We start from the raw sequence: 23,091 nt of genomic DNA, 5'->3' as shown, positions 1-23,091 counted from the left end.
CCTCGGTGGCTCTTAGTAAATGGTCAGGGACAAGTGTCACCACTGCAGCCCTGGCTGAGATGACAAGCCAGAGAGGGGTCATGTGCACACAGTTGCCATCTGTCCCCCAAATAGCATCCTCATTCTGGGGCGTCCCCTTTTCATCCCCCATACTGATGACAGGTCACCAGCATTCTGTGGTTAGTGAGATGCAGCTATTTTATGTCAAGCAGCCCAGATCCCTAAATGACAGTCAGGCTGCTGACAGGCCGCAGCTGCTCTCTAAGGAGCTCCCAACGACGTCCCCTGGGGTAAGAATAGTCAATTCTGTTAAGAGAGACACATGGGGATCTTATCAAGGGGAATGCCTGAGCCTGCTGGCCTTCTGGAAAATCATAGAGCTTATTTAACTGAAAAAAAAATCAATTTCCTCTGATCCCCAAAGCCCTTCAGAGTGAGCAACAGGGAAGGGCTGGGAAGAAACTGGCTGGATGGAGGGGGTGCCATCATTTGCTGGTGAGACCCTGTATTGAGCACATTTTATTTGATTTTCACAGGAATCCTGTCAGGCAGATACCCTACCCACCTGCTGAGGCAGAGATGGGTAAACTGAGACTCAGAGAGATGAAATCACGTGCCCACGATGGGACCCAAGGTCTCAAATAACTATCTACTCCATCCTGGTCCCGTGTGTGACCTTAGATGAGGCCCCTTTCCTTTTCTGGGCCTCAGCTTCCTCTCTCCCAACATGGGAGTGGAAAGGCTGGCAGCTTTTAAGGAGCTCCCAGGCCTCACTGAAGGGCCATGGGTATAATGCTAGCACCAGGGGTCAGAGGAAAATCACTAGGTCCCCTTAGGTCCCCAAGCAGGTGGAGCAGGAGGGTAGACAGAAGGAGGGAAGCTGGAAGGAACGCCTTGGGGAGTTCTGTTTTTGGTGTCTGCTCAGCTGACTACTTTTCAACCTGAGAAACACACATACACAAACCCTAACCTCCTCCGGCTTAAAATAGAGCTGCTGAACCCAAAATGCCAAGCACAGGGCAGAGTCACCTGCCTGGCAGGGCCTGACAGTGCCTCCATGGCCCCAATTATACCCACCCCAGTGGGTACCTCTGACAAGGCACCCTCAGCTCTGTGACACCGGAGCCTCACAGTGATGGGGCAGCTCCATCTACCAAAGCTCTCACAGCCACCACACAGGCGAAGAAAGCAAGGTCCCCCCCCCCCCCCAGTGACGTGGCTGGCAGGGCCTTGCCGAACAAGAGTGGTGCCCTTGGGACTCAGGCAGCTACATGTTCAAGTCCTGTCTCAGCCATGACCCCAGGGACTCGGCAGGTGGCACCTTCTCTTTCCTGGCCTGTAGAGGCGACAGAGTGGCAATGCTGAGCACACACAGGTCTCCAGAGTCTCTAGTCTCTCCTCTGTTTCTGAAAACTGAATTCCTGGCATCTGTGGACAGGCAGTTTTGAAGGGGGAGGAAGCAAGACTACCAGCTCAGGGGCACCTGGGAAGCGGCACGCCACAGCGTCTGTCATGGTCCTTTGTGGGGAGCATTGGTATCTCTGTCCTCACAGGGGGAGACTGAAGTACAGAGAGGCGGCGATGTCCTACCTGCGGACGTGCGAGTAGGAAGTGGAGCAGTGGGAATTTGAACTCAAGTCTTCGTGGACCCCAGCTGTGCTCAGGAGCATCCTCGTGAACTGCCCCCTCCCCATGAGGAAGCTGCTCCCCAAGCCTGTTCTTCTCCAGCTCTTCTTGAGTGGAAGGGCCTGGTGCCCTGCCCCCACCCCGAGGATTCTGCCCAGGTTTCTGCTTTTCTAATGCAGAGAAGAATCAGAAAAACAAACTTGCTGATGCCCTTACTAAAAATAAAGTCGCAGCAACTGTGTTAGCTTTCCCGCGTCAGCAACCCGCTTCTGGGCCACTTGGCTGCCATCCTGGCTCTCTGGGGATTGAGGGCGTGCAAATCTTTTTCTATAGGCACTGAGCCCCAATTCCACCCCAGAACTGAGGTCTTTCGGGCCAGGGTCTACTCAGTGTGACAGCGACAGTGGCTAAATGCCCCTAGGCAAATCCCGTTGGCAAGCAGGTGCTGCTCCCCAGCCTTCTCCATTCAGCCTATGGCAGCTGTTAATCATCACAAACATGGAGACTTACCCCCACATCCAAAAATTTCCTTCTGGGGCTGAGAACAGAGAGAGTTCGTACAAAGTGCTTGCTTCGCAACCATGAGAACCTGAGTTCAATCCCCAGCACCCATTTTTTTTTTTTTTTTAAGATTTATTTATTAGGTACACAGTGTTCTGCCTGTGTGTATCCCTGAAGGCCAGAAGAGGGCACCAGACCTCATTACAGATGGTTATGAGCCACCATGTGGTTGCTGGGACTTGAACTCAGGACCTCTAGGAGAGCAACCAGTGCTCTTAACCTCTGAGCCATCTCTCCAGCCCCCCCCCCCAGCACCCATTTTTAAGTCAGGTGTGGTGGCATGAGCTTGTAATGCCAGTTGAGGAGGTCAAGTCAAGAGGATCTCTGGGGCAGGCTGGCTAGCCAGTTGCCGGAACTGGAGAGCCCCAAATTCTAAGGAGTGACCTTGTTCCAAGGAAGTAACACGGTGGATAGCTGCTGAGGAGTACCACTCAAAGTTGGTGTCTGGCCTCTATACATATGCACACACATGTGCATGCATAAGGCCCCCACATGTGTATCTGCACATCCACCCTCACCCCACAAAAGAACTTTCTGGTTCTTTCAACATGGGCCTCCATGGGCTAGAATAAAGCTGCCTGTGTGTCCACATTTCTTTGTTTCTCTAGACAAACAGGGACCCGTCCTCTTCCAACTTCTAGCTCCTGGATGTCAGCCACCCTGCCTCATCTTGGGGGCCCCTCCTCCAGTGATCAGGTTGAGGAATTGCTTATGCCACCATCTCTCTAGCTGTCTCTCCTGCCTTTATCTCCAAGTACAGGGTCTTCTGTGGTGATGTTGGGTCCACCCAGAGATTTGAGATCATTCCCCATGTCGAGGCAAGCTGCCCAGCAACCAATGCTATCAGCATCCTCAGTTTCTCTTTGCCAGGCAGCCAGATGTATTCACAGACCCCAAGGATGAGGATGCTTTCACAGATTCAAAGGATGAGGCATGGGTATCCTTGGGGGCTGTTCTATGAACTACCGCAGTCCCTATGAGACGGAAAAATAAAAATAAAAACAAGAACACTATTCTAAGCTAGGTGGTGGTGGTCCATGCCTTTAATCCCAGCACTTGGGAGGCAGAGGCAAGCGGATCGCTGTGGGTTTGATACCAGATGCCTGGCCTACAAAACGAGTTCCAGGACATCCAGAGCTGTTACATAGAGAAACCCTGTCTTGAAAAAACAAAAAACAAACAAGCAAACAAACCCATCGTTCTATGGATGGTGAAATTGAGCCAACCCAAGCTCCGGACGAAGCAATGAAGGTGAGCTGCTCTTAACTTGCACATGGAAATTCTTATTTGACCTCACATTGCCACTAGGTGTGTGCTGCAAGGCAGGTCTGAGTGCTGGAGACCAGAGGATGCTCCTGGGGTGTGGGATGCAAGGGTTATACTGCACTGGGAGGGATGGAATATGGCAGGCACTCAGGCCTTTGGGGGCTCAGAGGAGACCACCTGAGGTGTCAGGAAACATGTCCAATGGTACGGAGTGGCAGGGTGGCCAGGGTGTGAGCCAGCTGAGTTGGGGGGATTAAGCACATCAGTGTCTGTGTGGCACTTCTTGCTGCTACCTGGTCCCTGGCAGGGATGCAACAGATGTTGGCTGAGTGGGCTGGAGAGAAGGCTGTAATGAGTCACGGGAGAGTTCATGCAGGAACTGAAAGTTGGGGGTGGCTGGGGGAAGCAGGGTGAGAGGTTTGGGGGAGGGTGCTCTCACTCTCTGCCACCTTTTCTTTTCCACATGGCAGTCCCTTGCTTTTTCTGGGGTGTGGTGGTGAGATGTGATGTCAAGTAGCCCGGCCCAGACTCGAACTCCTGATCTACCTGCCTCCACCCCCCCAAGTGCTGAGTGTGGACTGCCATGCCTGGCTCTGATGCCCTTTTGAAAAACAAAACGCAGACAAACAGATGATGGTGGAATTGTGTGTGTTTCTGCTTACGGCTTTTCCATGCTTTCCCGTTGCCCTGCAGATTCACCCTGGGATCTGGAAAGGCGGTTCAGTGTTTAAGAGCACTGGCTGCTCTTCCAGAGGACCAAGGGTTCCATTCCCAGCACCCACATGGTTGCTTGCAACTGGAGACTGTAACTCCAGTTCCAGGAGAACCTACGCCCTCTTCTGGCCTCCATGAGCCCTGTGCAAATGGTATGCTGGCATATATACGTGTAGGCAAATATAAAATAAAAATTAAATTAAAAATGGATTTATAGAAGTCACTTCTTTCTGTTCCTCCTGTCTCTTCAGCCTGTATCCCAGTTCTCCAGACTCCAGCTTCACTGCTGCTCCCTGTTGTCTCCTGTCACCAAATCACCTCCCTTTTGATTGTGGCCTGGATTTTGTCTCCCTGGTCACTCCTGGATGGCTTGGCACGCGCCTCTCCAAGCGCTATTTTTCTCCTTTATCACACCTGTCTTACCCTATCTTTTTGTTCATTTATTATCCCTCCCTGCTTGCTGACATACCCGTTCTACTCCCACCGAGAATGGTGGGCACCAGAGGGCGCTTAGTAAACATTTCCTAGATGATAGACGGGAGGAAGGAAAGGGTGACTAGCCCCAAGTCGTAGGGCGAGCTTGCGATGGAGGCGGGCCCTCTGCACACCTGAGCCGGGCCTCTGCACCAGATGTCCCTGCCGGGACCTGCGTGAGCTAGGGCGGGGAAGCGGCAGGAGAGCTCAGAGCCGGCCCTCTGCTGTACGTCAGGCGCGGAGGGATGGAGCTGGCACCGTCGGGGCGCACAGAAACCGGGACTCAGAGCAGGCGAGACGCGATGAGGAAGCAGAGTGCGCGCACCGCCGCGCTCGTCCTGTGCATCCTGTCCTACTTGCTGGTGGGCGCCGCGGTCTTCGATGCGCTGGAGTCCGAGGCGGAGCGCAACCGGCAGCGGCTGCTGGCCCGGAAGCGCAGCGAGTTCCGCAGAAAGTACGGCTTCTCCGCCGACGACTACCGCGAGCTGGAGCGCTTGGCGCTGCAGGCAGAGCCGCACCGCGCCGGCAGCCAGTGGCGCTTCGCAGGCTCCTTCTACTTCGCCATCACGGTCATCACCACTATCGGTGAGCTCTCGGAGCCTCCCCTCTGTCCCGATTTCTCCTCGGGTGCGGTCCCACCCCTGTCCCTGCCTTTGGAAGGAGCATGTTAGTTAGCTCACCGAGGCTCATTTGCCTCGCTGGGCGAAATGGGGGTAGTCAGTAATGGTTTGCCACAAGGCTGTCACGGGGGTGCTTAGAACAAACCCCAGGGTCTTGGGGGAACAGAAGTGGGGCTTCCTAGTCCCACTCTGTCAGCTGTGTAACCTTAGATAACTTTCTTGACTTCTCTGAGCCACTGTGTTCTCCTTAGAAAACTAGGAGTCCTAATACGTTTTGCTAGAGGAAGAGAGGAACGCCAGCTGTAATGGAGATTATTATGTGTGCGTGCAGATCGTTTTAGCATAGAGCCTGATCCACAGAAAACACCGTGGAAATAAGATTGCCTTTTTATCATAATAAAGATTATTCTGTTAGCCCCGTATAACAGAGCTGTCATTCGTCTTGGGACCGCTGTGTGGCTAGTGGTCTACCCAGAGCCCACTAGGAGTCCCATCACTTGATTACCAAAGCTTTGCCTCACACTGGAGCATCCAGAGGAACCCCTATGTATACCATCTGAATTCCAGCTGTGGCCATAACTGCAGTTGTTCAGGGCCTGGGGGCTAAGCCTGGGGAGCCTGCAAGGAGAGAAGCAGGCTCTCCAGGGCTTCAGACCTGTGTTAACTAGCCACTAGGTACCAGGCTCCAACTGTAGTTGCCAGATGTCCTGGGTGGCCTCAGAGGAGCAAACCGGAAACCAACATCTGGGAGAATGTGCTTGCACAGGAGCCAAGGGTTTAAAAGCACACCTGCAACCCTAAAAGCTGAGTTCTGGGCACCTCCAGCCTCCTGCCTTCTCAGACAAGCTACCGTGCCCCCTCAGAGACACCTGTTTTTGTCAAAGGCAAAAAGCAAATGTTCTACCTCGCTGGGTGAATACCACGTTTAAAGTGAGGTGAGATGTGTGAGCCGCCCAGCACGGTGCCATAGGCTATGCGGGCACTATTCGTTAGGAATAAGTTATCAATTGCCAGCTGTAAACCCAGCTCCCAGCAATGCTTCTGCCATCTCTTGTCTACAAGCCCCATTCTCAAGACCGTGCCTACAGAGGTTGTGTCTCTTCTGAAGCCTCTGCCCCTTCCCGTTTTCGCCGAAGGTCTACCAGCCAGATTTGGCCTCTTCCAATGCTAATGCTAATCTGAAACCAAGGTTGGGAAAGAAACCAGGGATTGGGGGCCGGGGGATCACCACCACCAAAACAATGGTGTAGAAATGGGAAATGTTTTGACTTTCTGACCACTTGGGGGCAGCACTACCTGTTTTTTTAAAGGGGGGAGGGGAGGAGAGGGAGCTTGCAGGAAGCCAGGCTCTTGGAGTCCAGAAACTCTGGTTCTGCTTTAGCAGAGGCACAGAAGACCTGGGGCTAAGAGCTCAGGCGCTGGGACCTTTGCACAGCTCCCTCCCTCGCAAGCCTGCTTCCTTTATCATAAAACAGGGTGAACTTGGGCCTAATGAGAGAACGAAGAGTTACCTGGTATGTGTTGTTGTTATTACTCATTTCCCTGCTCAAACCTGGCAGAGCTCAAGGAGATGAGAGCAGTGCTTCCTGGCCTGCTGGTCCTGGGAGGGCCCTGTCCCCCTCTGGCTTCCCTCTCCTCCCATTTGCTTGGAGTCAGTTAACTTTCTTTGAACCTATTGTCTGCTTGTCTATACAGAGCCCAGGTGACTCAGAGTGCACAGATGTGGTTACCATGGTCCCTGCCCTCGAGGATTCACAGTAGTGATGGGCAGAGTGTATGCCTCCCCTGGGTACCACGGGACCACGCAGTGGAAGGGTGATCAACCATAGAGGCTTTAAATGCTATGCTACATTGAGACTTAGAATATTACACATGTTCACACTGCACATTTCACAGGGTACCAAGGGGTACAGGATGAAAAGGAAACTTGTTCCTGCCCTCCCTTCCCTGGAAGCCATTTGGTCTTTTTTCTTAGTGTATATTAATTTTGCAGAACAATGGGTTTCACCGTGGCGTTATCATACATGTGTGCCAGGCATGCTGATCATATCTACCAGCTACTTTCTCTTGTCCTCCTCTGGTCCTCTTTCTAAGTGGTCTCTCTTCTAGCTTTCATGTCTTTTTTTTTTTTTAAAAAAAAAAAAAACTCTAGATTCCATGTGAAAGATGAAACATGCTATTTTTGGCTTTCTGAGACTCTATCCTATCTTTTAACCCGTTTATCCATCTCCCTGGGTCCCATACATCTGACCTGTCTCTCACACATGTCCAGCTACATGCTCTGTATAGATCTGCATATGCTCTGTGTATATTTTCCTTCAAGTACCACATGCTGTCTGGCTAATATATTATATACATTCTCTTGCCTATTCCCACTCTTTTCATTTCGTACACCCCCTTTTTTTTTTTTTGAGACAGGGCCTCATTGTGCCCAGACTGGCTTCAAAATCACTATGTATCTGTGAATGACAGAACTTTTGGTCTTCATGCCTCTGCCTCCCAAGTGCTGGAGATTTACAGGTGTGTGCCACCATGCTTGCCTTGTATGAGGTAGTGGGAATTGAACATGGGACATCAGACATGCTACTCAAGCAGTCTATCAACTGAGCCATATCCCAGACCCTAATTCAGGGCATCTTAATGCTTTTTTATATCAACCCTAAAGGGCCACGACACTTTTTTTCCAGGCTGAATAGTAGGTCTTCTCAGCCTTAGAAGTACTGACATCTTGCTCAGGTTAATTCTGTTTGGGGGGGCTGCCCTGGGCCCTGTAAGATGTTGGTAGCATCCTTGCTGCTGCCTCTGGATGCCAACACCACACAGCTAATTCCATTCTCGTCCCCTAGTAGAGAAAACAAAGAGCTTCCTTAGGTGCTGCCAGATGTCTGCATGGTGATGTGGTCACTGTGGTCTGGTGAACTGTTCTACCATTCGGATAATGCTGAGACAAAGCTAGCCAGGCCTCTACTGATGGATGGGTTCTGACTTTTGCTATGACCACAAAGACAGCCCATGTGTGCATACCATTTTGCACATCTGTGTGCACTGGAGGTCTAACCATGTGGAGCTGCACAGATCTAGGGGTCTGTATGCTTTACCTTTGGGCAGAGAGGTCAGTCTGCTAGAGGTCAGTCTGCTTTGGGAGACGTACCCCCTCGCTTCTCCCTGGCTATGGGCCCATGTACGTTATTGTTGTTCTCCCCAGAAGGAGACATATCCACACACTCCACAACAATGGCACAGTGACCCGTGGCTCATAGCAGCCCACACATGTTTAGATCCATGAGGGAACCAGTGAACAACACTTAAACAAAAGACTCCCAGAACCAGTTGGTGTTTAGTGAAGGCCTACAGGACGGCAGAAGAAGATGAGGAATTTGAAGGGATGGGGTGCTGGGAAGGGAACAGAAGGCAGTCCAAGGAGGAAGGAAATCTGAAAGAGGTGGAGAAGCAACGTTCTCGAGGGAAACAGCAGTGTGTGTCTGGAGAGTGTGGGTGTCAAGGGGGTGAGCATAAAGACTGGGGATTTGAAAGAAGGGGTGAGGCTGGAGAGTGGGGAAGAGAGGTGAGGTTGGGGAGTGGGGAGGAGGGGTGAGGCTGGGGAGTAGAGAGGTGGGATGAGGCTGGGGAGTGGGGAGGAGAGGTGAGGCTGGAGATTTGAAAGAAGGGGTGAGGCTGGGGAGTGGGGAGATGAGCAAAGAGGGATGAGACTGGGGAGGAAGGAGTGGATGAGGATGAGCGAGTGGAGGGGTAAGGATGGAAGTGTGTGGAGGGAACTGGGGGCTCCTTATGAGAACTGGGACTTCACCCTGGAGGTACTAGAAAACCACAGAAGACCTGTCTCCCTTCCCTTTAGACCAAGGCATAATTTGCTAAAAATCCATTTTCCCGTACACCTCAGGTTGTCAGAGCACCTATCAAATACGTGTAGACCAAGTCACAGAACCCCTCCCAAAGCCCCTTGTGTAGTCCTCCAACCCCCAGGGCAGCCAGCCACAGCGCTGGTCTGTCCTCCAACTGCTATTTCCAGAGCATCCTATCAACTGGATCCATGCTTTGGGGCTGAGCTTCCTCCACTGCACCGGGCAATATACATTTCAGATCCTTCTCTACCGCTGGGGACAGAAGATGCCCCAACCGAATTCTGTGGTTCTGAAGGACCACAGGTAGATTATCCATCTTTGGAGGGGGGAGCAGCAGGAATTGAGACACTGAGATGTGAACAGCCACACAGGGGTTCAGAGTGTGGGGACGACCTAAGTGGGGCTTGGAGCTGCTGGGGGCAGGCTGGCCTGGGGTGGGGGTGCCTTGAGGCAGGCTGTGCTCTCAGTACCCCATCCCTCTCCCCACACAGGGTATGGCCATGCTGCGCCAGGCACGGACTCCGGTAAGGTCTTCTGCATGTTCTATGCACTCCTGGGCATCCCCCTGACGCTGGTCACCTTCCAGAGCCTGGGCGAGCGTCTGAATGCGCTGGTGAGGTTCCTGCTGCTGGAAGCCAAGCGCTGCCTGGGTCTGCAGCAGCCGCACGTTTCCGCAGAGAACATGGTGGTAGCCGGGCTGCTGCTGTGCGCTGCCACCCTGGCCCTCGGCGCCGCTGCCTTTGCGCACTTCGAGGGCTGGACCTTCTTCCACGCCTACTACTACTGCTTCATCACTCTCACCACCATCGGCTTTGGCGACTTCGTGGCGCTACAGAGAGACGAGGCGCTACAGAGGAAGCCGCCCTACGTGGCCTTCAGCTTCCTCTACATCCTTCTGGGGCTCACAGTCATCGGTGCCTTCCTCAACCTGGTAGTCCTGCGCTTTCTTGCCAGCGCCGACACTCCTGAGCGCTCAGCCCGCTGCGCCAGCGCATTCCGCAGGGGGGCGCTCAAGAGACGCGCCCGCACTGCGGCCTCCACCTGTATCTCTCAGGGCATCCACCAGCTGGATACTTGGGCATGCGACAATCCGGCCTTCTCGCCTCCCTTGAGTCCAGAAGCCCTGTACCACTGCCACAATAGTACAGACAGACGCCAAGCTAGGAGGAAGTCCATCTGAAAGTCCTACCCTACCCGAGCGGGGGCTGACCAATCAATGTCTAGCCGCGCCTGTTAGCAAACCCACCCTTCCTCCGGCTTGGAGGGGGTTGAGGCTCCCGCTACCATCTGCGAATCATCCCTTCTAGAAATACATGAATGTTGCACTAAAAGCAGAAGCCGACTCTAAAGTCACCCTGGAGGTGTAAACTGTTTGGTATAAACTTGTAGGAAAATGTGGCCTTCAGCCCCTAGGAGGGGTGACACCAGGTCGCCCCTTCAAAGGATGACAAGCAGCTAGCTTCTACCCTGAAGAGGAAAGACACGATTTTAAGCACTAGAATTTGACTAGTGGGACTGGGTGCTCATGCTAGAAGTATGAGACAGAGACAGACTGAAGGCAGTTTATGGCTCACAGTGGGCAATTTCTGCACCAAGTAGATGGCATTCCCTTTGCTGTGCATGAAGGGTGGAGTTATCCCAACTGTAAATGGTTGCCCCACTGTCAAGCAGAAGCCCTGTCCCTGCATAGCCCCTTCTGGATGAAGGGGATGGTCTCCCCCTTTCACTACCTGTAGGCAGCTCAGTGGTGTGGGATGCATTTCATTCGGGGTCCCACCAATCACCAGCAACATGTCATTGGGATTCACATCGCTTTCCTGAACCCCAGCTTCTCCATCAGTAAAACAGAGCCCAAATTGCAGATCCTGTTTCACAGGGCACCTGGGGGAGATCTTCATGAGTTGAGTTTCTGCTCACAGAGGATGCTAATCAGCCCATGGCGAGGCACCTTGACACCTTAGAGTGCTCACCCCTTCCAACACGTGTCCCTTATCTTCCCAGACAGAATCGTCTTGATGCGAAAAAAAAGAGCAAAACCAGTGTAGAAAAGCCAAAAACTTTCATTTCCAGCATGAGCTATGTGGTCATGAACACAATGCAATGTGACCCACTCCAACTCAGAGACCCCCAAAACCCTCCCTCCTTGAAGGACCAGGCTATTCCTGCTCCCCAAGAGGACACAGGGAAAGGTGGGTAGATGGATGGAGGCTCCCAGTCCAAGGACTCTGGGGTCCCACCTTCCTGCCACCCTGAAGGAGGATACAAAGAGCTCGGAGGTAACACCTATGTCTGCTTCCAGCCTCCACCCAGCCACACAGGCTCTTACTGAGATGAAGACCCCTCGGGCTGGCCAGGTAAGCTTGTGGGAACTCTTCCTCCACCAAGGTCCCATTCCACAGACACAGGCCCTCTTGGGGGGCCAAGAGAGCCATTGCAAAGGACAGAAAGGGGGTCCAAGGCTCTGGGTCTGGTGTAGCACTGTTGCTCAATAAATAAATGCAGGTGACCTTGCCTGGTGCAACAGCTCTGCTTTGGGAGAGCGTGGGGGCGCCGTGCTGCTTCTGAACCTCAAACTGCTCCAGAGTCTCCTGCCTTAAGGAGCCCACTGGTGAACTGCTTGTAAAAAGTTAACTACTTCAGCTGTGTGCTTGCACGCCTGTGCTGTGGGCCGCCGGAGAAGGAGCTGGCGCTCAACCACTGTCAAAGCCGGCGCTTCGGTGGCAAGTGCTTCTCAGGACCTCCGCCTCTCCCTGCTGACAACATGAGCCACCTTTCACTTGCTCTTTGAGGGTCAGAGTAAAATCACTGGGGGGACACACTGGGAAGTGCTAGGGGAGGTGGTGTTATCCCTTCTGGAGGTGAGAGGGGACTTCCTGGAGCCCCCACTGTACAAACCCAGGAGGGAGCTTGTGTTTTCCACCTCTCAGCTGGACCTGGAGAGGTTATGACCCAGAGCAAAAGGCCACCCTGGCACCTCCTCTTCTCCCAATTCAAGCCCAGAAAAGGCACTAGCCCAGAGGAGAGAATCAAGCAGGGCAGTACCACCTGTGCTTAGAAGCTGGCAATGGGAATGGCGCACACCTGCCCCTGAGCGCTGGTCTCCTGGCTGTGGCTCCCAGCTCTGTCCTCCCAGGCATAACGCTAAGGGGCCTTAGCCAAATGACTTCCTGCTGGGGCCTGGGTTTCCTGACCTCTCAGATTGGCTACAGCTAGTCGCGCCATAATCTGGAGCCACTAGGAGGCTCCAAAGAAAAGGGATAGAAAGGATGAGACCCCCCCACTTCATCCTGCCCTGGCTCCAGCTCTGCAGGAGACGTGAAGAGGAGATCTAGGTAGAAGTGTCACTGGGAATACTAATGACCCCAGGATGGCTCTCCTCCAGCAGGGCTTTGGTATCCTTTTTTTTCCCTGCAAAATGCAAATGGACTAAAGATTCACAGGCCCTGCCTTTCCGAATGCAGAGGCATTCTGGGAAATGAAAATGGAGACGGCCCTTTCCATGGCAGTCCTAAATACTGCCTCTGTCCAGAGGAAAAAGGAAACACCCCTAGAGACCCAGCACCAGAAAGGCCCCCAACTCCACCCTCTTACTCCTCTCCAGAGGGCAAGAGTTTGAGTTGACAGAGGATCAGACAGCAGTAGGGACAAGCTGAGCTCGATAATCCCCAAAGCTAACGATGAAAACCACTCTCCTTCCACAAGTCCTTGGCGAGGACAGATATGGTTCCCACACCCAGTGGTCACAGCCCCTTGAAAGTGGGGCACACGCTTACAATGATACAAAGAAATGGGGCTCCAGCCCCCACTACACCCCTCCAGGAGGTGAGTGAGATTTCACAGAACAAACAAGAAAATCACTGAGGGGCCTCACTGACCACCCCAGGGTGGTGTTATTGCTTTGGAGCCAGTGCTCCTGCGTGTTCTCTCTCTCTCTCTCTCTCTCTCTCTCTCTCTCTCTCTCTCTCTCTCTCTGACAAATAAGAGCTGAGCCCCTCCTCTGGTTGTGACAGCCAGGTTCTGTCCCACAGCAAAGACGGCTGGGTCTGGGTAGAGAAGCCGCTCTCCTGGCTCAAAATATTCCAGACAGTGAGTAATAACCTAACTGCAGAGATATCACACTGGTTAAAAAAATAAAGGTGGGGTGATGGCTAACTGTGGGCCTCAGGTGTGAGCCCCCCCAGAGCCCTTCTCCCTTGTGCTGAGGGCCTGCCCCTCCCTCCACAGACTCAAGGACACTCTGAAGACCAATTGGAGAAGAGGGGCCTGTGCACCTTCCTTGTGCAGTGTCTACAGCTCCACGTGGAGGTGACAGAACTGGACCAGAACCCTAAAGGGCACTCAGAGCTAAGCCAGCTTGGGAATGGGGAGAATTTCCAAGTAGAAGGAGTTCCCTGGTATGAGAACCAGGAACAACAGGGGGTTCAACAGAGCCCTGGCATCCTCAGTAGAAAATGACACCCTCTCGTGGAGTCCAGGCCCCTCTACAAGGCCCAGCGATCCTCAGGAGTGAATCCAAAGAGCAATGCTGAGGGTATTTCCCCAGAATGCTGAATACAATGAACAATCAGGGCTACTACCCTATAAGGGAAGAGAGAGGAAGACAGGGAGGAGAAGGTGGAAGGGCTGGCCTTTGGGGAGCCAGGCAACCCCTCCAGCCCAGGCTAGAGAAGGAGGTCGCAATCTTCTGGAATGTACTGGGGCCCCCCTTTAACCCCAGCCTGGGGCTTGAAGAAAAGACGACATCTGAGCTAAGAATAGGGCTCAGGCGTGAACACTAACTACCCAGCTAACCTGGACTACACCCTACACAGCAGGGACTAGGTGAAGAGGAGATGGCAGGCTGCTGGGCGGCTCCCGGGACAGTGATAGAAATGTGCTTCTATAGGGGCCAGATTGTGTCCTCCCTCGCATGCAAAAGGGCTCCTGCAGGCCCTAGGGAGGGCTACAGGAAAGGCAGCTACCCAGGCCTCATCGGAGCCTCTAATTCTTACACTCATAGCTCTGCATCTCTCTTCTTGTACCTCCTTGAGCCATGGTGACGAGGCTGGGGCAGTGGCTTCTGCCCTTCGTACAGGATGGTTTATTTTAAAAGGCTAAAATGGGAGGGGCTCTTACACCTCCCCAAGACCCTAGACCAGAGGCAGAGGGGTAACAAGATGGCCTTTGATCTCATCCAACAAGGAGGGGTTCTCCTGTATGGGAAACCCTTACCTTGGTACCACTAGGCTTAATCCCAGCTTTCTTCAAAGCTCGGCTCCCACTACCCCTACACACAAAAGAACCCTGTGGGCAAGGTTCCGGAAACTCGGGTCCCCACAGTCCTCCACCGTATCACAGATGACAATGTTCCTTCCAGTCCACCAAGAGCTCCAGACCAGCTTGTTGCAATCCCATGGAGCAAGGACCCCTGGGGATCCGTGCCAGGCCTGGGGCACCTCCTCCTTTCCTTTAATCTCTGCTGGCCCCCAATTCCTAGAGCTTACAGCAGAGGGGCAGGCAGGAGGGGATGGATGGATGGACTCAGACAGGCTGCGGCAAAGCTCCTTCCACGGGCAGGCAGAGGGAGACCCACACTCCCCTTCAAGTGGGGAGCTCTGGGCCCCCGGGAGCTGGCTCCGGATCCTTGCAAACTGCCCCGTCAGCGCTGGGGCAAGAGTAGCTGCCTGAACCCGGTGCCGCAGGAAAGACACTTGCTGGTAATTGGCACCATGGAGAGGGCCGGCTTGGATCTGGACCTGGCTCTGGGCAGCGAGCTTCCAGGGAGGCAAAGGGAGTGACAGGTGGGGTGGGGTGGGGCAGGAGAGTCGCTTGCTCCACCGCCTCAGTCTTTCTCTGACTATAGCCGCATCCACCAGGTCAAAACCGGCCAAGTCAAAAGTGTAGCCAACCCACTGGGAGAGGGAAGGTCTCAGGGGTAGGAGGTGAAGGAGCGAGGAGGGGCCCAAGGGGGGCAGGTCTCCCCATTCTGCTTCCCCACCGTGGGGAAGAACCCCATCCTCCAATGTCCAATGTGCCCCTGGGCCTGGGGTCCCAGGTCAGGGCTGGGTGGTCTCCAGGCCATCTCGGGGAGCCCCTCCCCAACCCTGGCATTAAGATCGCTCGCCACAGGGCCCCACGGTGCTCTCAAGGGACAGCTGAGATGCCTGCCGGAGCAGAGGACCTGTGGCTGGGTCCACCATGGAGGAGGTGGGGAAGAGCTTGTACCAGCCCACGGCCAGGGTGGTCAAGTCCAGCTCCTCCAGCAGCACTCGAGCCACGCCCATGAACTGCTTCCGCTCCATCCGCCCGTAGTTGCCCCACACAATCACCTGTAGGAAAAAAAAAAACCCACAGCTGATTCCCTCTTGCAATTGAGAGCTCGGCAGTTTGCTCAGCTGGCTGAGCACTTGCCCAGCATGCACAAGGCCCTAGATTTGATTCCCAGCACCACACAGGCACCAGGCCCACAAGCGGTATACAGACACATATGCAGGCAAAACACCCATACAATAACATTAAAAAATAATGCCTGTCACAGTCATTCATAGGCTCTGAGTCAGAACCTGGGGTCCCTCAGGCCAATGCAGCTAAGCCCTGTAGTCTACCTCTTTAAAAGGCATGCAAGGAAGCCCAGCAAGAAAGCTCAGCAGGTAAAGATGCTGCGGCCAAACTTGATGACCTAAGTCCAACGCTGCCAGAGTCCACATAGCCCACAGAGCAGGAGGGGAGAACGGACTTCCGCAAGTTATCATTTGACCTCCACATGCATGTGCCAAGTGCACCCCCAGGTCCAAAGAAATAAAAATAATAAAAGCCACTCATCTGACCACGTTTTTCTGGCTCTAGTGTCCCTATTACTCCATCTATACCTTGGCTTCCTTCCTCTTGCTCACACTATCTGCTCCATCTTCCACATGACCCTAATTCGAGCTAAGTCAGGCCTTGAAGGATGGCCCTGCATCTGCAACACGATACCATCCCCTGCTTTCCCCACAGGGAGCCTCAGACCCCCTCATAAAGCATGCTCACAGTGTGGACACCACAGACACTGCTAGCTTTCTTTCTTGGTCCAGTCTTTCTCTGTAGCACCTTCCTGGTCTCTTGGTCAGCACCTCTTGGAGCTGGCCTGTGGATCTGGGTCTGTGGCTGCAGTCCCTCATCTGCCTGTCCCTCAACAACGGTGAGTTAGCACAGTCCAGCTCAACAAACCCTAGAGCGGTGGTTCTCAACCTCTGGGTCATGACTCCCTTGCGAGTAGAATGACCTTTTCACAAGGGTCACATATCAGATTTCCTGCATATCAGCTATTTACATTATGATTCATAACAGTAGCAAAATTACAGTTATGAAGTAGCAACGAAATAATGTTATCATTGGGGTCACCACAACACGAGGAACTGTATTTGAGGGTTGCAGCATTAGGAAGGTTGAGAACAGGCTTAAAGGATAGTCCTTAGTCAGACAGAACTGAGACTTACTGTCTTCTTGGGTTTTGTTTTTTAATCTTTTTAGAAAATTGGTTTTAATTTTATGTGTGGTATGTGTGCAGATGCATGGGTGTGTGCGTGTGCACACGTGTGTGTACTGCTGCCTACAGGGGCCAGTAATCACTCTCAACTACGGAGACAACTCTCCAGCCTATATATACATATACATCAAATACATACATCTTTGATATTAGCTTTTATGTGCATGTGCACAAATGTGTGCATGCATGTATGCAATGTTCATGAAATGTCATCCATAAGGAGGTCAGAGGACAACTTTTGGGAGTTAGTTCATTCCTTCTCCCGTGTATTCCAGAGATGAAACAGTCAAGATTCATAAGGGACCAAATTCATAGTGACACAGGAAGTTGTGGGTACAAGTGACACAGGAAGTTGTGTTTCAATTCCCCTGGGTAAGGCCCTTGAGAGACCCTGCCCCCAGTTAACACCACACACACACACCCCACCCCCTTACCTGCAGGACTTTGCCCTGGGGACTCTCAGGAAACAGCAGCACCTGGTTATACAGTGGGTCCAGTGACTTGCGGGCCACTTTGGTCTTCTTCTTGGCAATGCAGACACCATTCTCCAGCAGATAGGCCTTGATATAGGCAGCTGGGGACAGAGGGCAGAAGGCAGGGTTCTAGGCTGCTCCCTTAAATCATGGGTAATAGAGGGTCACCACCCACTTCTGGGAACCGGAGAACCCCCAGGAGTATGGGAAGGGCCACAGGACAAATGGGTGAGGTCATGTCTGGGAGGCCCTGCTTTCCTTCTAGGTCTTCATTGCTTCCCCTTTCCTCAGTCCACAACTGCCCACCATGCTAACCTCACATATTCATTTACCAACCTCTTCATAAACGCTTTCTGAGCCTTTCTGGGTGCCAAGTATACTAGGTATGTTAGTATATACTCGGTAGGAGGGAATAATGATAAACAAAAAAGATGTCTCTCCCTCCCAGAAGTTCGGTCCCGTGGACCACACCATATCTCTCTCAGACGTCCTCACACCTGGCAGTGTCTTGGAGCCTGGCTTGGCAGTCAGTCCCCGAGCCTGGATGATGTCCACCTCCAGCTGGCCATTCCGCTCTTGCAAGCCAATCTCCACATCCCCTGCAAGAGATGACACTAGAAAGTGGCCCAGAAGCTCCAGCAGGGTCTTGCTGCCTACACCCACTCCCAACCCAAACAGCAGACTAAGTCCCATCACGACAGCGTGGACACTTCAGAGTCAGGCACCGTGGAGGGCAGGACTATGTGGCCCAGGCTCCAAACCAGGTGCTCAGAGCATGAAGCCATCAGGCAAGGGCAAGGAAGGAGGGGCACAGGGCTTCGAACACTCACCCATGGGTGTGGTAGCCAGGGTCTGGCGGCCCACAAACTGTGCTGGCCCCATGCTCCCGAGGAAGTCACTGAACTGGGCATCTGAAGCCAGGCAAACACCTCCATAGTTAAGACTGCCAGAGGAAAAAAGATGTGCGTTAGGATTGATGTGCAGATCCAATATATTCTTCATCTCACGGTGATCATTTTGTTTTGTTTTGAGGCAGGATCTCTCTATGTAGCCCTGGCAAACCTGGAACTCATTCTGTAGACCAGGCTAGCCTCAGACTCAGAGATCTGCCTGCATCTGTCTCCAGAGTCCTGGGATTAACGGTATATGCCACCACTGCCCAGCCACCATGGTGATCTTCCTCCATACCCACCAGTGACCTGTACTACAAATGCTGATTTAACTGGCCAGGGTGGCTGGAGGGATCATGGGAGGTGGTTTTGACAGGTGCTGGCATAAAAGGCTTAATGCCTTGATATTCCCAGAGTGGCCCAGAGATCAGCAGCATCAGTTACATCTGGAGCTGGTTAGGATTACATCACATGTGATGTCTCTGCAGCTGCTAGACCAGAATCAGCAGCTCAATGAGAGGCTCACTCAAGACAAGGCCAGACGATCACCGCCCTGCACATCAGCCTTGGGCCAGATAAGTACCGCTGCTGCTGTTTGGCTTCCTGATACCCACTTTTCCTTCTTTGGTAATAGAGCCCCCAGTTTCCTTCAGAGACCGCATTTCTCCATGGAAGGCATGCGATTGTGGCAGGGAGGACCAGCTCTTAGGGCGCTCCCTTTCTCCTTGGCCGGGGCCAGGCTCCAGGACAGGCTCAGTTCAGTCAGTGAAAATCTGACTCGGAAGATTTTGGGAACTGTGGGAGTGTGAAGCCCCCTATTACATCAGACATGTAACTAGAGTGTTTGGTATGGAAGCCCAGGGATGCAGCCATTATCAGACTGGAGGTATTGTGTGGGCTTCTAGATCAAGCTTTGCCTGATGCAGTTACTTCCTTCTGAATACATAAGTCAGTAACAGTTACTATTATTACTTCGGTTAAGCCAGTTTTAGCTCGCTTCCCTCCCCTCCCCTCCCCTCTCCAGTGTCTCTGGCAGTACTGAGGGAGAAGTGAGGGACTCTGACTGATCTCCACCTACAGGAACAAGGATCTGCAGACCATTTTCTCATCCTGTCCTCACCATCACCATAGGAGGCCGACATCTTCACAAACAAACAAACAAAAAACACACACACACACACATCAATCTTTCCCACCATTATTCGGATGAGAAACACATTTTCCCAGCAAAAAAGGGTAACCCTAATTCTTGATCAGAGCTGATGGATCCAGGGTCAGATGCCTGAGCTGAGCCAGGTCACCCAACAACTCCAGTAGTTAAAAGGAGTGACTAGCCTAGGCTTCACAAAGCCTGCAGGCTCTGCTAGCTCCCAGGTCAGGGCTGCTCAGGTCTACTCTCCACCATGACAGGTAAGCTGCTCAGCTCACTTGTCCCCTTCCTGTGTAGTAATGGGCAGAGCCACAGCAGACACAGGACTCCACATCCCTTCCCATGATTTCCTTCTGCCCTTTGGGTTCCCCATGCAGCAGCAGCAGGGTGTCAGAGGTGTGCTTTAGGAGAGGGGTAGCCCAGGAGAGTGCACAGGCTGAGGCTCAGCTTCATGACTTTTAAATTGCAAATCTAAGAAACGGACGTAGAAAGTCAGGAACAAAAATGGGATAGTCCCACCCAGAAAACAAACAAAAAGCCATACAAAGGCCCCAGCCTAGACAGCAGAGGGAGTCTGGCAAGGACGGAGTGAGCTGAGACCTATGGTCCCCAGGTGAGCTGGTGATGCTGAAGGACCACAGAAAACCGCAGACAGCCTGTGGGGATCTGAAAGCAGCAGGCTTGCACCACCATTCTGAGAAGGTGGAGCCAAGAAAGGGCACCATGTCCTATAGAAATGGCAGCCTGTGTGTCTTCTCAAGTAACCCTGAGAGAGTCTCTGAGGCCCCAGTGTTCCTCCACATCCCAGATACAAAAGTTGCGTGTATACTGGAGAAAAAGCTCCCTGGAGGCTGATGGGCTGGGGAAGGAACGTGGCTGAGACCAAATGATGACAAGGGGGCAGGTGACAGCGGTCACATGCCGGAAGCCACTGCAATGATGGATGGTGCCTAAGGACCGCACATCCTTCCTCCACGGTCCCAGCCGACACCACCAACACTACCAGCACCGATAACCCTGCAAAGAGACAGGCACTTCAGCCGGTGTCTACGTGATTCATTCATCCGCCATATGCTCTTAGCACATCCCTGGCACCGTTCTGCACATAGACCCCACCAGGGAACAAGGCAGACAGTGATTTCTGTCCTCAGAGGTACGGAACAAGAAATACTATCAGTGGGCTGGAGAGATGATAGCTCAGTGGTTAAGAGGGCTGGTAGCTCCTGCAAGGACTCAGGTTCTATTCCCAGCAACCACACTGTGGCTCACAACTGTCTGTAACTCTAGTTCCTGGGGATCTGATGCCCTCTTCTGACGTCTGTGGGCACCAGACATATACACGGTACACATACGTTTGTCCAGACGAAACATGAATACACATAAGGAAATAAACATATCTAAAAATAGTATCAATTATATACCAGGAAAGAAGGTGACAGATGCTATGGAAAGGAAGAGATGAACATGTGGGATGCTTGCTGCAAACTAAACAATTGTGTTCAATGTCTGCGCTTTCTCCGTCCTATTAAACCAATTGTCCCTTGGTACCCATGACAGATTGATTCCAGTCCCAGGATCCCTAGAGACCCCAAAATCCACACGGATGCTCAGGTCCTTCCTATAAGATGGATGCATTGATAGTGTTTGCATAGACCTATGCATTTCCTCTCATGCACTTTATTTCTTTAAAGATTTTTAAAAATTTAATCTTATTTTGTTTCATGTACATTGGTGGTTTTGCGTGCCTGCGTGTCTGTGTGAAGGTGCTGGAACCCCCGGAGTTGCAACTACAGACAGTGGCGAGCTGCCCTGTAGGCCAGCTTGGAACTGAGCCCAAGGTCCTCTGGAAGAGCAGGCAGTGCTCTTAACTGCTGAGCCATCTCTCCAACCCCCTCATGTACTTTAAATCATGGGCAGATGACATATGACACTTCCCACAATGCCACCGCACGTGATAACGTAAACAGTTGTCATGCTGTGTTGTTTAGGAAAAATGACATGGAAACTTCATACATGTGCAGTACCCATGTGACCACTACAGATCTAACAGACAGCGTGAACAAGGTGGACGATGCTCGCACAGTAGGACCACAGGAATGGAGGGCCCGAGAAGTGGCAGATGCTGCGGCAGGGTGCACGTGTGCCCTGTTCCATTGGTGTGTCTTCGTTCTAGTGATAGGTGTGTGGCAAATTCATATTTTGCTTTGGAAACGTTCTGGAGAATTTTTTTTTCAAATATTTTTGAGTCGAAGTTGGTTCAGTCCATAGAAGCAACTCATGGATACCAAGCAAGGGCAGACATACTCCGGCTGTTGCCTCGGGCCTGTTTTGAAGTTAACATGGATTCTCTCTAAATGAACTCTATGTCTAGGACATAGATATAACCTTCTGGACAATCCTGAACCACCTGAGAGTAAGCATCAACAAACCAGAAGAACAGGGCCTTGACTTTGAGGTCTGTAACAGGAAATGATCAATCCTTACTGTGGGCCACCAAAGGCCTAAGGGCATTCGCTACCCATATTAATTTATTTGGCTACCTTAAAATCTCTTGGTTCATACGATTTGTGGACCCATATAGATCAGCTGGAGGGAGTAGTAGCTACTCAAGCCAGGCAGGTAGTGTCTGCCTCACCCTGTTCTCCCAGCATGCAACTCTGTACTCTCACCCAGGCCACACAGTCTGAGGGCCTCTCTTCGGGCTCTGACAATGCTTTCTGCTTATATGCAGGGCAGAGAGGAAGCCCTTAAGGGTTAGTCCCTCCCACCTCACCCCAGAAACGACATCCAGCTGATGATAACTGCGAACAGCCTGCAGGTGGACTGATGGATGGATAACTTGATCTCACATCTTCCACAGCCTCCTCCAGCTTTGGCTGCCTGTTGGGAAGGGGGGGGGTCATAGGTATGACCTCTGCCCTATATGAGCACCTCCCTTTCTACCAGATTTCTTCTTGATCCCAGTGTTGCTTTCTGGGGTGGTCTCCTAGTCCACCTAAGTCAGCCTCAGAAAGAAAGGCTGCCTGGCATTGGAGACACACAGGAAAATCCCTGTGGCTACTATTTTCATTTGGCAGCAGTACTTATTGTCCTTATAGAGAAAGTAAAAAATAAACACTCACCAAATGTTTGGAGACTAAAGTGTGCACTTACCACTTTCATAAAACCAGAGACCCTGAGTTACGTTCACTGAAACTGACACTACAGCCACAGTTGAGATGTGGGTTTTGTTCTGTGGTCCTGGCTTCCCCCATCCTACCTTCCCAGCACCCTGGGGAATCCAAGATCTATGCTGTAAGGAGAATGTGGGCTCTAGAACCGAGAGAGATGGAGAGGTAGTGGGGCCTTGTGAGTTTCAAGGCAGGAAGGAGCCCAGCCCCCAAATGGCACCAGGCATTCTGCAAACCAAAATTGAAAGTTTCCTCCGGCATCCTCATCGCCTGCTCCTTGATTCCTGGTGGAGTGCAAGCAGACAATGGGGAATTGGCAGGCCTGGTAATTAGCGGTAATTGTTTCTAATATCTGGGCGGCTGCCTGATTTCCCATCCCAGGGTGCCTCGCTGGCTGCCAAGGCACCAAGCTGCTACCCTGAGCTAGCAAAAACAACATCCGTGGAGAGAGAGGCACAGTGCGCCTTGCCCCTGCTGGCCAGAGGATCAACTCCACCTTGGGATTTTCCCCTGGAGGTGTGGGGAAAAAAGTAGTCTAATATTAATCAGATGTGGTTCTATGTATGCTTCTCTGACTCCCAGCAGGTCACCACTGTCACTGCGCTTCGGTTGGGGATCTTAATCTGTTAACAAGATCACTCTGCTAGGTGCCCAGTGTGCCTTGCCATGTCGGTTGTACAGATCTGTTAGCAAAGGGACTTGAGAGAGCCTGCCGACTGGAACATGTTTTGCACATGCTATGACACAGAATTGTCCTTGTGTGTAACAGGAGCTCAG

The 23,091-nt window shown here is 52.4% G+C and overlaps 2 protein-coding genes across 3 annotated transcripts in view; one reads left to right on the top strand and one right to left on the bottom strand.

Moving 5' to 3' along the window:
- Positions 1 to 4,734: 4,734 nt before the first annotated feature.
- On the top strand, positions 4,735 to 11,015 carry Kcnk15 (potassium two pore domain channel subfamily K member 15). Its single transcript, XM_050151283.1, has 2 exons — positions 4,735 to 5,226; positions 9,616 to 11,015. The coding sequence occupies exons 1-2, from the start codon at positions 4,887 to 4,889 to the stop codon at positions 10,302 to 10,304; spliced, it is 1,029 nt and encodes a 342-aa protein (XP_050007240.1). The 5' UTR covers positions 4,735 to 4,886; the 3' UTR covers positions 10,305 to 11,015.
- A 151-nt stretch (positions 11,016 to 11,166) lies between these two features.
- Rims4 (regulating synaptic membrane exocytosis 4) overlaps positions 11,167 to 23,091 on the bottom strand; it is a 58,543-nt gene continuing 46,618 nt past the window's right edge. For both annotated transcript variants that reach the window (XM_050151284.1, XM_050151285.1), the window contains exons 3-6: positions 17,935 to 18,047; positions 17,602 to 17,703; positions 17,066 to 17,205; positions 11,167 to 15,432 (exon numbers count right to left, since the gene is read on the bottom strand). In XM_050151284.1, coding sequence (XP_050007241.1) covers positions 15,214 to 15,432; positions 17,066 to 17,205; positions 17,602 to 17,703; positions 17,935 to 18,047 — 574 coding nt within the window. In that variant the 3' untranslated portion in view covers positions 11,167 to 15,213. The remainder of the gene's footprint in view (positions 15,433 to 17,065; positions 17,206 to 17,601; positions 17,704 to 17,934; positions 18,048 to 23,091) is intronic.

Source organism: Alexandromys fortis, unplaced genomic scaffold (genome assembly GCF_014885135.2).
Source record: "Alexandromys fortis isolate MF-2015 unplaced genomic scaffold, M_Fortis_MF-2015_v1.1 scaffold_27, whole genome shotgun sequence".
In the NCBI taxonomy this organism is placed as follows: domain Eukaryota; kingdom Metazoa; phylum Chordata; class Mammalia; order Rodentia; family Cricetidae; genus Alexandromys; species Alexandromys fortis.
The sequence above is the reverse complement of the archived record's forward strand: the minus strand, read 5'-3'. Positions and strand labels throughout refer to the sequence as shown.